The sequence below is a fragment of the Anolis sagrei genome, chromosome 4, assembly GCF_037176765.1.
Source record: "Anolis sagrei isolate rAnoSag1 chromosome 4, rAnoSag1.mat, whole genome shotgun sequence".
Classification (NCBI taxonomy): domain Eukaryota; kingdom Metazoa; phylum Chordata; class Lepidosauria; order Squamata; family Dactyloidae; genus Anolis; species Anolis sagrei.
Genome location: NC_090024.1, coordinates 245,178,496 through 245,196,398, shown reverse-complemented (window position 1 = coordinate 245,196,398; position 17,903 = coordinate 245,178,496). Strand labels below are relative to the sequence as shown.

The 17,903-nt window shown below is 47.4% G+C and overlaps 1 protein-coding gene across 1 annotated transcript in view; it reads left to right on the top strand.

The window, feature by feature from the left end:
• The window catches only part of VSTM2L (V-set and transmembrane domain containing 2 like), a 116,564-nt gene extending 105,728 nt beyond the window's left edge, over positions 1 to 10,836 (top strand). Inside the window, exon 4 of the mRNA XM_060771813.2 lies at positions 7,113 to 10,836. Within this exon, the coding sequence (XP_060627796.1) occupies positions 7,113 to 7,475 (363 nt within the window). The 3' untranslated portion in view covers positions 7,476 to 10,836. The remainder of the gene's footprint in view (positions 1 to 7,112) is intronic.
• Positions 10,837 to 17,903: the final 7,067 nt, after the last annotated feature.

Genomic DNA, 17,903 nt, shown 5'->3' with positions numbered 1-17,903 from the left:
CTCTGGCGTGGGCTGGTCCATGAGGTCACAAAGAGTCGGAGATGACTGAACGAATGAACAACAAAGCCAGACTTTGTTCATTTTCATGGTTTCCTCCTTTCTGTTGAAATTGTCCACATGCTTCTTGTGGATTTCTCATATGTGCTCATATGATTTTTGTGTGTGTAGAAAATTGTATTTTCTATGAAAGATGGCTCTTGTTCTAAACTAAATAAAAAACCTTCTGCAAGGGAATAAGTACCTTGGGAAGATAACATGATTCTCAGAAGGATTCGAACCAGCTTTTCCTAACTCTTGGGAAACTCCTCTTACTTTGGCAGTAAGTAAATATTTACGCAGCCGTTACCCAAGTGAAAGGGACTCTGTAGTCTTCTTCTTCCTGGCATCTTCTAGAGCAGTGGTTCTCAACCTTCCTAATGCCACGATCCCTAAATCCCTAATGCCATGATCCCTAAATCCAGATCCTCATGTTGTGGTGACCCCCAACCATAAAATTATTTTCGTTGTGACTTCACAATGATAATTTTGCTACTATTATGAATCGTAATGTAAATATCTGATATGCAGGATGTCTTTTCATTCACTGGACAACATTTGGCACAAATACCCCATACACCCAAATTTGAATACTGGTGGGGTTGGGGGAGGGTTGATTTTATCATTTGGGAGATGTAGTTGCTAGGATTTATAGTTCACCTACAATCAAAGAGCATTCTGAACTCCACCAGTGATGGAATTAAATCATAGAATCAAAGAGTTGGAAGAGACCTCCTGGGCCATCCAGTCCAACCCCATCCTGCCAAGAAGCAGGAATGTTGCATTCAAATCACCCCTGACAGATGGCCATCCAGGCTCTGCTTAAAAGCTTCCAAAGAAGGAGCCTCCACCACACTCCGGGGCAGAGAGTTCCACTGCTGAACGGCTCTCACAGTCAGGAAGTTCTTCCTCATGTTCAGATGGAATCTCCTCTCTTGTAGTTTGAAGCCATTGTTCCATTGCGTCCTAGTCTCCAGGGAAGGAGAAAACAAGCTTGCTCCCTCCTCCTCCCTGTGGCTTCCTCTCACATATTTATACATGGCTATCATATTTCCTCTCAGCCTTCTCTTCTTCAGGCTAAACATGCCCAGTTCCCTAAGCCGCTCCTCATAGGGCTTGTTCTCCAGACCCTTTATCATTTTAGTCGCCCTCCTCTGGACACATTCCAGCTTGTCAATCTCTCTCTTGAATTGTGGTGCCCAGAGTTGGACACAATATTCCAGATGTGGTCTAACCAAAGCAGAATAGAGCATGGGGAGCATGACTTCCTTAGATCTAGACACTATGCTCCTATTGATGCAGGCCAAAATCCCATTGGCTTTTTTTGCCGCCACATCACATTGTTGGCTCATGTTTAACTTGTTGTCCACGAGGACTCCAAGATCTTTTTCACACGTACTGCTCTCGAGCCAGGCATCGTCCCCCATTCTGTATCTTTGCATTTCATTTTTTTCTGCCAAAGTGGAGTATCTTGCATTTGTCAGTGTTGAACTTCATTTTGTTAGTTTTGGCCAATCATCTCTCTAATCTGTCAAGATCGTTTTGAATTCTGCTCCTGTCCTCTGGACTATTGGCTATCCCTCCCAATTTGGTGTCGTCTGCAAACTTGATTGAACCAAACTTGGCACACAGAACTTCCATGACCAAGAGAATTTCAGTCTACATGGAATAAGGTAGGCTTCTCTCAAGGACAACTGCTAGGTATGGGATGGGACCAAGCCAAGGATCTTATTAGACAACGGATCCTGGATATAGAGCGACAATCAGACTTAGCCTGCTCTCTAGCATTCACCATTAGCGAAGATAACAGATATCTCATCGCTCCCATGGCTTACTTAGCAAACCTAGAGGTGCCTAAACACCGAAGAGCTTTCACTTTGGCAAGATGCCATGCCCTTCCATCGGCAGTACTGGAGGGGAGGTACCGGAAGACCCCTGCCCAGGAGAGACTATGCCCGTGCAAGTCTGGCTACACTGAAACAACTGAACATGTGCTCCTCCAGTGTGTATTCTATAGAGACATTAGAGCTAATTTCATCACTCCATGGCTCTTAAAACATCCAGGGCGAACCGAAAGATATTACACCTCCCTGTTGCTCTCGGACTCTTGCTCTGCGACAACCTACAGTGTTGCCAAGTTCTGTGCAGCAGCAATTAACATTAGACGGCTGATGACCGACTCCACCAGGCAACTTCCTGCCGGGAATATAGTTAGAATGATTTGTAATTGATTTGTCATTTGGAAGTTGTAGTTGCTGGGATTTATAGTTCACCTATAAACAGAGAGCATTCTGAACTCCACCAACGATGGAATTGAACCAAACTTGACACACAGAACTCCCACGACCAACAGAAAATACTGGAAGGGTTTGGTGGACATTGACCTTGAGTTTGAGAGTTGTAGTTCACCTACATCCAGAGATCACTGTGGACTCAAACAATGATGGATCTGGACCAAACTCTACACGAATTCTCAATATGCCCAAATGTGAACACTGGTAGAGTTTGGGGAAAATAGAACTTGGCATTTGGGAGTTGTAGGAACAAAGTTTTACATAGTATAATATATTACTTAAGCAACCTGAGGCAGAAAAAAATAAAGATGATGATGATGGTTATTATTATTATTATTATTTAGACCTTTTATATCCTGTTCTTCTCTACCTCCGTGGAGGGACTCAGAACGGCTAACATCAGCAAAAAATCAATGCTACACAATAAATAACATTTTAAAAACAACATACATAATACATCTATATAAATAAAAACACACACGCACACACATAGACACAAACACACATATATACACATATATACACAAAATCTGCACACACATATACCCACACAAAACACATATACACAATGTATTGTCGAAGGCTTGCATGGCTGGAATAACTGGGTTGTTTTCGGGGTTTTTGGGCTATATGGCCATGTTCTAGAGGCATTCTCTCCTGACATTTCGCCTGCATCTATGGCAAGCATCCTCAGAGCGAGTGAGGCAGCCAGTGCAACCTCCTCACTACCTCTGAGGATGCTTGCCATAGATGCAGGTGAAACGTCAGGAGAGAATGCCTCTAGAACATGGCCATATAGCCTCAAAAAACCTACAACAACCCACATATACACAGACTGGGCCACAGCAATGTGTGGCAGGGGATGGCTAGTAAGTTATAAAATAAATATAAAAGACAGTTTGCCAAGTTAAAAACATCATCCAACTCGATCCAAAGATTGTGGTCCAATAACCCTTAGTCTTTACCGGTTCAGTCCATCAATCTGTGAATGCCTGATTCCACAGCCAGGATTTCGCTTGCCTCCTGAAGGTCAGGAAGGAGAGGGCAGACCTAACCTTGTTGGGGAGAGAGTTCCATAGCCAGGGGGCCACCATAGAGAAGGCCCTGTCTCTCATCCCCACCAACCGCGACTGCAACAGGGGTGGGACTGAGAGCAGGGCCTCTCTGGAAGATCTTAAAGTCCTTGATAGTTCACAGGGGAAGATATGTTCAGACAGGTAAACTGGTCTGGAACCATGTCGAGTTTTATAGGTTTAAACCAGCACTTTGAATTGTGCTCGGAAGCTAATTGACAGCCATTGGAGCTGGTGTAACAGGGGAGTTGTGCCCCGCTCCCGTGAGATGGAGGTTGCTTTGACCGCCGAGCGTTGGACTAGTTGGAGCTTCCAAGCAGTCTTCAGAGAATGTATTGTCAAAGGCTTTCATGGGCAGAATCACTGGGTTGTTGTAGGTTTTTTCAGGCTATATGTTCTAGAGGCATTCTCTCCTGACATTTCATCTGCATCTATAGCAAGCATCCTCAGAGGTAGTGAGGTCTATTGGAACTAGGAAAAAGGGTTTATATATATGTGGAATGACCAGGGTGGGGCAAAGGATTCATCTTCTGGAGCTAGGTGTGAATGTTTCAACTGACCACCTTGATTAGCATATAATGGCCTGGCAGTGCCTGGAGCAATCTTTTGTTGAGAGGTAATTAGATGTCCTTGTTTGTTTCCTCTCTGTTGTTGTGCTGTTGTAATTTTAGATTTTTAGATTTTGTTCATTTTCATGGTTTCCTCCTTTCTGTTGAAATTGTCCACATGCTTGTGGATTTCAATGGTTTCTCTGTGTCGTCTGACATGGTGGTTGTTGCAGTGGTCCAGCATTTCTGTGTTCTCAAATAATATGCTGTATCCAGGCTGGTTCATCAGGTGCTCTGCTATAACTGACTTCTCTGGTTGGCACTGCAGACTACTTCAACCAGAAGTAGCTCTCAACAAAAGATTGCCCCAGGCACTGCCAGGCAATCAAATGCTAACCAAGGTGGTCAGTTGAAACATTCACATCTAGCTCCAGAAGACAAGAGTCCTTTGCCCCACCCTGGTCATTCCACAGATATATAAATCCTTTTTCCTAGCTCCAGCAGACCTCACTACCTCTGAGGATGCTTGCCACAGATGCAGGCAAAACGTCAGGAGAAAATGCCTTTAGAACATGGCCCTATAGCCCGAAAAAACCCACAAGAACCTAGGGTCTCAAACAGTTTAGGGTTTTCCCGAGCATTAGACTAGTTGGAGCTTCCAAGCAGTCTTCAGAGACAATGATGATAATGATGTTAGTAGTGTTATTAGCCTACTCACTTTACACGACGTTATATATAGTCACACTTCTACTTTTAATAAAGCTCTTATAATTCATTGCGCTGGGCCTCGTTTCTGGATCCGCGAGGGCCGCACATCAGCAGGTCGTCGACATATAGAAACATGAAAGGTCCATTTGACTTATTTCTGGCATCAGAACTGCAAAGGCAGCTCGCCCAAAACGGGTGCACATGCCTTCTTGCTCTGTTTCATTTCCTTTCAGCAGCTCGGATTTGCAGGAAAGGACATTTCCAATCAGCGCTCCAATAAATCTGCCACCCCCCCTTTCCCCCCCCCCTTTCTTTGCCCTTCAGAAAGAGGGAGGCTTTGCAAGTGACCCCAGAGCATTACCGGAACACCATAAAAACGTCTGGCTAATAAAGGCTTCTTTGTGGGGAGAAGGGGGAGGCAAAAGGGATGGGAACGGCCTTTGACCCCCCCCCCCCCCAAGGTGGTGTTGATGGAGATTACGGGCAAAGGCACCTGCTGCCTCCAGGCAGGTAATAAACCTGATTTATTGACCTGGCCCAAGAGCAAGAGCGGCCAGGTTGCTGGAGCTCTCCTGCTGCGGAGGAGAGTGAGTAAGTCTTAAATTTCATTAGGTGATAAATACTGAGAGCGAATCAATTTGGTAGGAAAGCTAATTAGCCTGTGCACGGCTCCACATCGATCTCAGAGCATAGGCCCTCGGAGGAAAACCCCGGGTTTCAATCTTCTGTCTACACACAGCAAAATAACACTGATTTCCCCTCCCCCCCCACCTCTTCCCAGTGTACTTTGGGATGTGTAGTTCAATTATCTTAAATGAAGAAATTTGTCTACAATGCAGAAACGATGCTGTTCTGCACTATTTTGAGCTGTCATGGTGTAATGTTATGTTGTGGAATACTGGAAGTTGCAGTTTTGCAAGGACTTTAGCGTTCCCTGCCAAAAAGTGTCAGTGCTTCGCCACTTTAATTGCCATTGAAGCCTAGGAGTTGTAGTTTTACAAGGTCTGTAGCCTGCCCTGGCAAAGAGTGCTGGTGGCTTGCCATACTACAGCTCTCGGTATTCTCTGGGATTGAGCTGTGGCAGTTTTTTTTTATTTATCATGTCATCCGCAACCAGAACATTGTATTACATTTCTAACAGAACAAAACAAACAAACAGATTAAAAAAAATCCCACAAATTTTGCAAACTTGGTAGCTGATTAAATGTCCTTTGACCAGTATCTGGCCCCTTGGAGTGCCTCTGGTGTTGCCGCAAGAAGGTCCTCCATGGTGCATGTGGCAGGGCTCAGGCTGCATTGCAGCAGGTGGTCAGTGGTTTGCTCTTCTCCGCACTCACATGTCGAGGATTCCACTTTGTAGCCCCATTTCTGAAGATTGGCTCTGCATCTCGTGGTGCCAGAGCGCAGTCTGTTCAGCGCCTTTCAAGTTGCCCAGTCTTCTGTGTGTCCAGGGGGGAGTCTCTCATCTGGTATCATCCACGGATTGAGGTGCTGGGTTTGAGCCTGCCACTTTTGAACTCTTGCTTGCTGAGGTGTTCCAGCGAGTGTCTTTGTAGATCTAAGAAAACTATTTCTAGATTTAAGTGGTTGACGTGCTGGCTGATACCCAAACAGGGGATGAGCTGGAGATGTCTCTGCCTTGGTCCTTTCACTATTGGCTGCAACTTCCTGGTGGATGTCAGGTGGTGCAATACCAGCTAAGCAGTGTAATTTCTCCAGTGGTGTAGGGCGGAGGCACCCCGTGATAATGCGGCATGCTGTGGCAGTTAACATGGTGGAAGGAAAAATATGGTGCAGCTACACTATAGAACTAATTCAGTTTGGAATCACTTTAATTGCCATGTCTCAGTCCTGTGGAATCATGGGAGCTGTGGTTTTACAAGGTTTTTACTCTTCTATGCCAAAAAGGTCCTGGTGGCCACCATATTACAACTCCCATTATTCAATTGTATTGGATAGTATTGCATTCATTATGCAGTGCAGGTTCACCCTAAAGTCTCTCAATCAAACTCCAAATCCCAGGTTTCGATAGGAAGAGTTATGAAACTGGATACTATAAACCAGGCATGGGCAAACGTTGGCCTTCCCTCCAGGTGTTTTGGACTTCAACTTCCACAAGTGGGCTTTTAGGAATTGTGGAAGTTGAAGTCCAGAACACATGGAGGGAAGACCAGTTTGCCCGTGCCTGGTGTAGATGCACCCAAGGCCGTGCACCAAACCGAAAATTCCAGAAATTCCAAAGAATAGTGACATGGCAGTTGAAAGTGCACATTGTGAAAGGGATATAGGCTGAAAGATGCATTGTGTATGTAGCTTTTTTCCCCATTTTACACAAGTATTGCTCTTTGACCACCAGACATGCATCTGGCAATATTTGGTCTGATAAGGACCTGTGCATCCATTGTGTATTTACACTTGTGTGTTCTCTTCCTTGCCCCCCTCCCATTTCCCAGGTGGTGAAAGTGGTGGGCAGCAACATCTCCCACAAGCTGCGCCTCTCCCGGGTGAAGCCCACGGACGAAGGGACCTATGAGTGCCGTGTCATCGACTTCAGTGACAGCCTGGCCCGCCACCACAAGGTCAAGGCCTACCTGCGGGTGGAAGCCGACGACGACAACAATGCTGCCCCGCGACGCCACAACGGCCTCGGCCCTTTGCCTGGCGGGCACCTCCAAGACACCCAGCCGCTCTCAGGGCTCCCGCAAACTGACCACGGCAAACTGACCGCCTCCCACCCGCACCACCAACACCACCACAAGCCGGGCAAGGAGCTCAAGAAGCGCTCCGTGGCGGACGATGCCTCCTGCACCCTCTAAGCGGGTCGACGCTGGGAGCGGGGCCACAACGGGATGGCTGGCTGGCTGGAGGTCCTTCCTCCTCCATCCCTCCTCCTCCTCTTCCTCATCCCACTCTCAGAGGCACCCCATGACCTTTCGTTGGGTGACATTGGTTGGCCAAGGTCAATGGCTGGTGTTGTAGAATTGACACCGTGAAACCAGAGATGCTGCCTTCTTACCCAGTTACCCTGTCTCTCCTATCATTTTTGGGGGGTGGCATCAAGGTGGCCAGATCCTGCAGAATTGATGCCTTGAAAGCAGAGATGCCATCTTCTAGCCAGTTATACCAACTCTCCTATCCTTTGTTGGGGTGACATTGATGTGGCCAGGTCAACGATGACATCCCAAAGCCAGAGAGGCCACCTTCCACCCCATTATACCATCTCTTCTTTTTTGGGATGACATCAAGGTGGCCAGGTTAACGTTGGGTCCTGCAGAATTGATGCCATGAAAACAGAGATTCCACCTTCTACCCCATTGGCATGTCTCTCCTGTCCTTTTCTTGAGTGGCATTGGGGCGGCCAGGTCAATGTTGGGTCCTGCAGAGTTGACACCGTGAAGCCAGAGGTGCCACCTTCTGTCCCATTATCCTGGCTCTCCTGTCCTTCTTTTGGGTGGCCAGATCAATGATGGGTCCTGCAGAACTGATGTTATGAAAGCAGAGATGCCACCACCTATCCCATTACTCCATCTTTCCTGTCCTTCTTTTGGGTGGCCAGATCAATGATGGGTCCTGCAGAACTGATGTTATGAAAGCAGAGATGCCACCACCTATCCCATTACTCCATCTTTCCTGTCCTTCTTTTGGGTGGCTTGGTCAACGTTGGGTCCTGCAGAATTGACCAGAGATGCCACTCATTCCACATCCGCATGACAACCCTTCCGCCACCACAATTCCCTGTCAACTAGATATACCTATTTTAAACATTCTCCATCCTCTGAAGAAGGATGGAGCCACTGCAATGGATGTTGGGATTTTGGGGTTCCACCAAACAGCTGGTGACCTTCTCGTTGGCACCGACCCCACCGACCCCAATGCTTGGATGGCAGATGCTATGATTGGCATCCCATTTGACTCCTGGACCACTTGGAGATGCTCTTGACCTCCTAAAATGGAGGTGGCCAATTTGGAGGTTGGGTTACACTCTTCCGTTGGCGTGTTCTCTTGCTTGTTAATGTCCAAATGAGTAGGAGAAGGGTTGATCCTGAGGAATGCAGCAGAAGAGCCATCTTGGCCCCTTTGGGTGGCCTGCAAGCAGGGTTGGCTGGCTCTGAAGGACCAAAGATGGACTTGAAGTCTTGGACGCCTTGCTGGGCCTTCCTTCGAAGAAGGACACTTCGAACCCCTTTACCGTTTGCATTGCTAGCTTCCTCCTGCCATTTATGAGCCCTGCAGGTTTCCTTTCTTTCTTCACCTTGCTTTGTACAATACTTCGGGGAAAGGGGAGGGGGATTTGTGTGCCATTTTGAACCCTTACTTTGAACGCACTTGCTCTCCACTTATGTTACAATGAACATGGATGACTGTATAACTGTAAATATAAATGACCGGTCTGCTCAGTATGGCTCCTATAATATATGCACAGTGGGAGAAGGGGGTGTCCATAAAGGTGCATTAAAGCACCTCCGCTCTGAGGCCACAAAGTACAGAACGACCCAGAGATGCATTCCTGACCTTTGCTGAAAGTTACCATAGAATTGCCTTGGAAGACCTAGGTACCACAGAAGTCTGAATTTGCTAGGCCTTCCAGGGCAACCCTATGGTACCCATCAGGAGTATCTAGAAAATTCACAGAGAGGTAGAATGAATGCAGTGTGTTGTTGTAGGTTTTTTCGGGCTGTATGGCCATGTTCTAGAGGCATTCTCTCCTGACGTTTCACCTGCATCTATGGCAAGCATCCTCAGAGGTTGTGAGGTCTATGGCAAGCAACCTCTGAGGATGCTTAGAATCATAGACTCATAGAATCAAAGAGTTGGAAGAGACCTCATGAGCCATCCAGTCCAACCCCATTCTGAAAGAAGCAGGAATATTGCATTCAAAGCACCCCTGACAGGTGGCCATCCAGCCTCTGTTTCAAAGCTTCCAAAGAAGGAGCCTCCACCACACTCCAGGGCAGAGAGTTCCACTGATGAATGGCTCTCACAGTCAGGAAGTTCTTCCTCATGTTCAGATGGAATCTCCTCTCTTGTAGTTTGAAGCCATTGTTCCCTTGCGTCCTAGTCTCCAGGGAAGCAGAAAACAAGCTTGCTCCCTCCTCCTCCCTGTGGCTTCCTCTCACATATTGATACATGGCTATCATATCCCCTCTCAGCCTTCTCTTCTTCAGGCTAAACATACCCAGCTCCTTAAGCCGCTCCTCATAGGGCTTGTTCTCCAGACCCTTGATCATTTTAGTTGCCCTCCTCTGGACACATTCCAGCTTGTCAATATCTCTCTTGAATTGTGGTACCCAGAATTGGATGCAGGCGAAACGTCAGGAGAGAATGCCTCTAGAACATGGCCATACAGCCCGAAAAAACCTACAACAACCCAGTGATTCCAGCCATGAAAGCCTTCGACAATACACAGAATGAATGCAGTTTGACTCCACTTTCATTGCCATGGCTCTAAGCTATGAGAATTATAGTTTGGTGAGCACTTGTTAGCACAGAAGGCTAAAGGCCTTGTAGAACTGCAACTCCCAGGATGCCATAGCATTGTGCCATGGCAGTTAAAGTGGGGTCAAACTGTATTCATTCCCCTTCCCTTGAATACCTTCCAAAAAAAAAAAAAAAGGTTAGGAAGCTTCTTCTTGGGGGTTTCTTGCATTGAATTGGGGTTGGATTGGATAACCACTGGGGGACCCCAAGCATTCCAGGTTTTTCCTATTGTTAAGCAGAGGATGCAAAGAGGCATCATCCAAAGCTTCCCAGGTAACTCAACCAGCCCACCTCCCTTCCTTCTCCACTTCAGACGCCTTGTATATATTTCAATTTGCTTTGTCTCGCCTAGAGAGAGGCCACTGCCTAAGAAACCCAGATAGGAAATCTACCCAGGGGAGAGTTGTGAATATTTTTCTTGGGAAGGGATGTCTTTTCCCCCCACTAAGGGATTAGATCTGCTTATTCAGTGGGGATGCCTTTTGGAATGCAGTCTCCTTCCCACATCCTGGGCTTCGAAGGTCAGACTAGATGGCAACAAGAGACCCCATCTATCCCGGGATATTACAGAAACTACAAATCTTCCCTACCTAGCAGCTGGTGGTTTTGGGAGCGGAGGCCGGCAGTTTTTCCTGATGCAAACTGTCCGTATGGACCAGTCTGTGACCAGCTGACGTGAATAAAAGATCTTCAAATGGGTTTGGATGTTTCAGTGTCTTTATTTGCACCGAGAACTGTTTGAAACAGGAACAGACTCCTTCCGAGGATGATGGGCTTGGTTGCACTAAGGCAGCTTGAAACAGAAAGTTGCGCAACTCTTTCGTAATATGGTTGCTGAATTGAAAACTGGAGTGGGCTCCTGTCACTGTAATGGTTGCATGGAAAGGGATTTCAACAAGGGTTGCTCATTACCTGTTTACATGACAAGCAGCTTTGCTGATATTTCACAATGCAACACAAAATGCACAAGTAGTCCTTGCTGGACGGCCAGTGAATTGAATTCTTGGTGATACGTTTCAGTTTATGAACTGAAAATCTGCTTGCAAGGTTGCACAAAGTAGATCAATGAGCAAAGCAGGCCAATGCACAAAGTGCTTCCCAAACTTTGGTCTTCCAAGTGTTTTGGATGTCAGCTCCCAGAATCCCTGATCATTGGCCAAAGCAGCTGGGGCTTCTGAGGGTTGAAATCCAAAACACTTGGAGCACTAGAATAGGGGTCCTCGAACTAAGGACCGGATACGGCCCTCCAAGGTCATTTACCCGGCCCTTGCTCAGGGTCAACCTAAGTCTGAAACGACTTGGAAGCACACAACAACAATCCTATCTCATCAGCCAAAAGCAGGTCCACACTTCCCATTGAAATACTAATACATTTATATTTGTTAAAATTGTTCATTTTAAAGGAAACAACCAGGCACATCTTAACACCTCTCAGCAAAAGATTTTCCCAGGCTCAGCCAGGCCTTCAAATGCTAATGAAGGTGGTCAGTTGAAACATTCACACCTGGCTCCAGCAGAGAAGAGCTCTTTGCCCCACCCCAGCCATTCCACAGATATATAAACTAGACCTGTTTGATCAAGAAAAAATTTGTTTCTAAAATCGATTTGTAATTGGGGTGTTTTTTTGTTTCGATATTTAAAATATTTACAAAACTTTCCAAAAAAATGTTTTGTTATTTACGAATTTTCGTAAATATTTACAAAACATTTTGTAAGTGTGAATGTTGCAGTAATGGTCACCTTGATTAGCATTGAATGGCTTTCATTTCTCCCACCCTGGACATTCCATAGATAAACTCCATTTGCCTAGTAGTTTCCAACAGACCTCTGAGGATGCCTGCCATAGATGTGGGCAAAATGTCAGGAGAGAATGCTTCTGGAACATGGTCATCCAATCGGCTCCGGCTGCTGCACCCTCCTCCTCCTCCTCCCAGCTGTGTTGCAGGAAGTGCCAGGAGGAGGAGGAGGAGGGCGCCGGAGCCGATTGGATGGCGCGCGCGCGCTCACCCTTACACCCGGCCTCCGCGCGCCATCCAATCGGCTCCGGCTGCTGCGCCCTCCTCCTCCTCCTCCTCCTCCTCCCAGCTGTGTTGCAGGAAGTGCCAGGAGGAGGAGGAGGAGGAGGGAGTCGATTGGATGGCGCGCGGAGGCCGGGTGTAAGGGTGAGCGCGCGCGCGCCATCCAATCGGCTCCGGCGCCCTCCTCCTCCTCCTCCTGGCACTTCCTGGCTGCAACACAGCTGGGAGGAGGAGGAGGAGGAGGAGGAGGGCGCAGGAGCCGGAGCCGATTGGATGGCGTGCGGAGGCCGGGTGTAAGGGTGAGCGCGCGCGGGCCGGGCGCCCAACAGGCAGGGGCAGTGCTTGGCTCACTGGGTGTGCGCTCGCGCCGCCCCTTCGCCCCGCCCGCCCCATTTACTGCTGGGGTGCTTGGGAGCGCCGGATTGGCTCCCAGGCACCAGCAGCACTCAGCAGCCTCCATCCCATTAACGAGACGAGCTGAAGCTCGTAAAATATATGGGGCTGCTGTTTCGATATTTTTAAACCCTTCCGGGTTTGAAAATATGTTTTGAAATCGCGTCGGATATGGTAAAAATAACGATTAAATTACGAAATAACGAATTAACGAACTAAAACGGACAGGCCTAATATAAACCCATTGTCCTATTTCCAACAGACCTCACTACCTCTGAGGATGCTTGCCATAGATGCAGGCGAAACGTCAGGAGAGAATGCCTCGAGAACATGGCCCTATAGCCCGAAAAAACCCACAAGAACCTAGTGATTTCAGCCATGAAAGCCTTCGACAATACATTGTTCATTTTAATTATTGTATTGTTTTTAAGTGTTTTTTGCGCTACAAATAAGATAATTGTAGTGTGCATAGGAATTTATTCATGTTGAGGGACTGTGACCTGGACCTCTGTTTAAAACGTTTGAGGATCCTGGCACTAGAAGTTGCGATTCACTGCACAAAGTAGACCAATGCGTAAAGTCAGCCAATGTGCAGAGTAGGCCAATGCACAAAGTAAACAAATGCACAAAGGAGGCCAATGCACAAAGGAGATCAAGGTGCAAATCAGACAAATATACCAATGTGAACCAATGCACAAGATAGACCAGGCATGGGCAAATTAAGACCCGGGGGCCGGATACAGCTCCCTGGACACTTACCTCAGGTCTTCTCCATTTTCCCTGTCCTCTTAGCATGACACAATGCAGAAAGGACAGGGGAGGAGTGCTCTCTGGAGCGCTCTCAGCCACCGCATGACTTGCCCTCCTTCTGGCATAAGTACGATGTGAATGGCCCCATCCTTATGCCGAGAGGACAGCCCAAAGATTGGGAAGGAGGATCGGGGCAGTCACCACATGTCTCGTTTTCCTTCAGGCAAATGGATGGAGAAAGGAGCCTCACACTTACTTAGGTGATTCCTCATTGTCAGAGTAGGATAGTCTTCCAGGATCATGTTCTGGTGGGTCCGCAGGTGACTGCGGAGCCCGATTCTTGATCTGCATGTTCTCCCGCAGTGAGGGCATTGGTTTCCAGACGGAAGGTGGTCCCGGTCGGGGTTGGCTTGACGCGCCTTCCTCTTGGCACGTTTCTCTCTTCTGCCCTCCATTCATGCCTCTTCAAATTCCGCAGCACTGCTGGTCACAGCTGACCTCCAGCTGGAGCGCTCAAGGGCCAGGGCTTCCCAGCTCTCAGTGTCTATGCCACAGTTTTTAAGGTTGGCTTTGAGCCCATCTTTGAACCTCTTTTCCTGTCCTCCAAAATTCCATTTTCCGTTCTTGAGTTCAGAGTGGAGAAACAGCTTTGGGAGAATGTGGTCAGGCATCCGGACAACATGGCTGGTCCAGTGGAGTTGATAGCGGAGGACCATCACTTCAATGCTGGTGGTCTTTGCTTCTTCCAGCATGCTGACATTTGTCCGCCCCATCCTTATGGCAGAACAACCCGAGGATGACCCGGGCCCTGACCCGGCCCCACCCTCTTGGCCCCACCCTCTTGGCCGTTCTACCAAGTGCCTGCCCAGCCACCTTCCCTCCCGGCCTGGCCCTCTCGGTCAGTGCTACAAATTTATTTATTTATTTATTTCGTATACTTCTACCCCGCCCTTCTCAACCCCCGAGGGGGGACTCAGGGCAACTTACAAAAAGGCACATCTTGGTGCCTGCACAAATACAATAACATATAAAACCAGCAATTAAATGGTCAACAATTGAAAACAATTAAAACAACAATATATCACACAATCAATCACCAATCTCAGACACAGCGTTCGCCACTCAGAGTTCATATTTCGTTCCACCTTGTCCAGTTCCTATCCATCGTCACAGTCCCTTACTTGTGACAGAGGTGGGGTCGAGAGCAGGGCCTCCCCAGAGAATCTCAGACTCTGAGATGGGACGTAAAGGGAGATGCGTTCGGACAGATACGCTGGGCCGGAACCGTATAGGGTTTTGTAGGTCAAAACCAGCACTTTGAATTGTGCTCGGAACTGGATCAACAGCCAGTGGAGCTGATATAACAGGGGGGTGGTATGCTCCCTGTATAACACTCCAGTGAGCAATCTGGCTGCCTCCCGCTGGACTAATTGAAGTTTCCGAACAGTCTTCAAAGGCAACCCCACGTAGAGTGCTTTGCAGTAATCTATCCGGGATGTAACAAGAGCGTGGACCACCGTGGCCAGATCCAACTTCCCAAGATAAGGGCGCAGCTTGCGCACATGTTTTAATCATGCAAAAGCTCTCCCGGCCACCGCTGAGACCTGGGGTTCCAGGCTCAGCAATGAGTCCAGGATCACTCCCAAGCTGTGAACAAAGTGGCCCCAAGGCATAAAAGTTTGCCCATGCTTGAGATAGACCAATGCACAAAGGAAATCAATACACAAATCAGACCAAAACACAAGATAGACCAATGCACAAATTAGACAAATACACACAGTAGACCAATCTGCACAAATTAGGCAAATGTGCAGAGTAGACTGATGCGCAAAGCCTTTCTTCCTTCTCCTCCGCTGCACCTTCGTCCAGACATTAAATTCTGCCGAGCCCTCTAAGTAGCCCAACTGCTTCCTTGTCAGAAGAGAAATACAGACCCACTGGAGGCGGGGAGGCTGTTTTGTTGGAAAGGCAAAGCCCTAATCATGGCTCACCGGTATATCTTTGCTGGCCTGGCACTTTCTTCCTCTTTACCTGCCCTTTTCTGCCCTCCTGTCAGGCAGATGTATGTCTTCCTTGGGAAGAAAAAGAGTACGGAATGAGAGGTTGGCTGAGGTTTGCCAAAGGCTGATGCCGGCAATACGGGATTGCCCCTCCTGTGAATTGCTCCAGAAGAAATGGAAGCCCTTTACGGGGAATCGCAGAGATGGGAGTCACCCTGCAAATCAAGCCATGGTTTGGAAAACGGATGATTACACTCATCAAACACAGGCTGCATCCACACTGTAGCAGAAATGCATATTGACGCCACTTTAATTGTCATGGTTAGATGCTAGGGAGTTGTAGTTTTGCAGGGCAGTTAAAGTGGCATCGAACTGCATTCATTCTATAATAAAGATGCCATTTGCCTTGAGCTGCTCCCAAGACATTAGGAAAAATGGCAAAGCAGCAACAGGATTGCCTTCTGCTCGATAAGCGGACCTACTGCTTGGAGACGCGTGGAAGCAATTTCAGGGAAAGTCAACTATTGACTTCACACCCAAAAGCAAACCTGCAAATTGATCCATGAGGTTTGCAGCGCCAGATGGAAGGAAGTGAGATATTCCTTGCAGAGAGAGAGAGAGAGGCATTGCTACGGTTGGCTTCTAATTTATCTCCCCACTCGGCACAAGTGAAGGCACGTCTTGTTTTGCCACATTCAGAATATGGATTCAAAGGAAAAGATTGCTGGAATTGCGGGCAGAAACACAACCCCATTTTCCTTGCCTCGGCCAACCCTGATGTTGAGCATATCTACACAATAGAATTGATACAGTTTGATACCACTTTAAACTGCCAATATGAACCTGGGTGTCACAGAGTCCAAGTTCAATGCTCAAACCATCACAAGTGGCTGCCCTACATGTTAAAACAGGCAAATAACCAAGGGATGCCAACTCACCAGAAGCACAGATGTGACTGTGCTCTCTTCCTCTAGTTCTACTAATACTTGACTTAGGCAATTCCTTGTAGCTCGAGGATGATTGTATTGTCGAAGGCTTTCATGGCCGGAATCACTGAGCTGTTGTAGGTTTTTTGGGCTATATGGCCATGTTCTAGAAGCATTCTCTCCTGACATTTCGCCTGCATCTATGGCAAGCATCCCCAGAGGTTAGGAGGATCTCACATAGATGTGGATGAAACATCAGGAGAGAATGCTTCTAGAACATGGCCATATAGCCCAAAATACCTACAACAACCCATTGAGGATGATGGTCTTCCAGATGTGGTGTCTTGGTGGTGGGTCCGAAGGTGGCTGTGGAGCCCTGTTCTCGATCCGCATGTTCTCCTGCAGTGAGGACATCAGTTTCAAGATGGAACGCAGTCCTGGTCAGGGTTGGCTTGATGCATCTTCCTCTCTTTCTCCCTCCATTCGTGCCTCTTCAAATTCGACAGCACTGCTGGTCACAGCTGACCTCCAGTTAGACTGCTCAAGGGCCAGGGCTTCCCTGTTCTCAGTGTTAATGTCAGTTTTTGTCAGTGACATCGGCCGCATAGCAAGGCAGGAACACGATCAATCATGACCACTTTAGGCTATAAACTACTTTATTTTATAGCTATATACATTAGAAGCTACTTAACACTCAGCACATCCTTTCGTAACATCGCCAACACACGAACACCCTGTTATCAGTACTAGTCCACACCTCTTGCATTCCAGAGTGACGTGTGACGTATGACGCACGACGCTGTGTCCATTTGTTCTATACACTTGATTTATGACCTCTTTAGGATTGTCGTTCCCTCCATGGTTCAGTTAACTCTTTCCACACAGGAACAATTACCCTCGGCACATAGCTACTGCATTTTTAAACATACATACATACTTTGAAATCTACATTATAAATTTCAAACAGCTTCAACAGTTTTTGAGGTTGGCTTTAAGTCCATCTTTCAATCTCTTTTCCTGTCCACCAATATTCCGTTTTCCATTCTTGAGTTCGGAGTAGAGCAACCGCTTTGGGTGATGGTGGTCGGGCATTCGGACAACGTGGCCAGACCAGTGGAGTTGATGGCGGAGGACTATCGCTTCACTGGTGGTGGTCTTTGCTTCTTCTAGCACGCTGACATTTGTCTGCTTATCTTCTCAATAGATTTGCAGGATTTTTCAGAGGCAACGCTGATGGAATCGTTACAGGAGTTGTGTATATCTGTAGACAGGCCACGTCAAGATTGATGCCCCCTCTTCTACTAATAGGAACACCAGTGATAACCCAACATTTACACAGTCCTTCAGGATATCACAATTTCATGATGCAGCAAAAATGAGGCAGAAAATAGTATTGTGTTCCTTCTAGCAGGCTACTTCCACATCGCCACAAAGTTTGGATAATTGGGTTATTGTAGGTTTTTTCGGGCTATATGGCCATGGTCTAGAGGCATTCTCTCCTGACGTTTCGCCTGCATCTATGGCAAGCATCCTCAGAGGTAGTGAGGATGCTTGCCATAGATGCAGGCGAAACGTCAGGAGAGAATGCCTGTAGAACATGGCCATATAGCCCAAAAAAACCTACAACAACCCAGTGATTCCGGCCATGAAAGCCTTCGACAATACAAGTTTGGATAAGT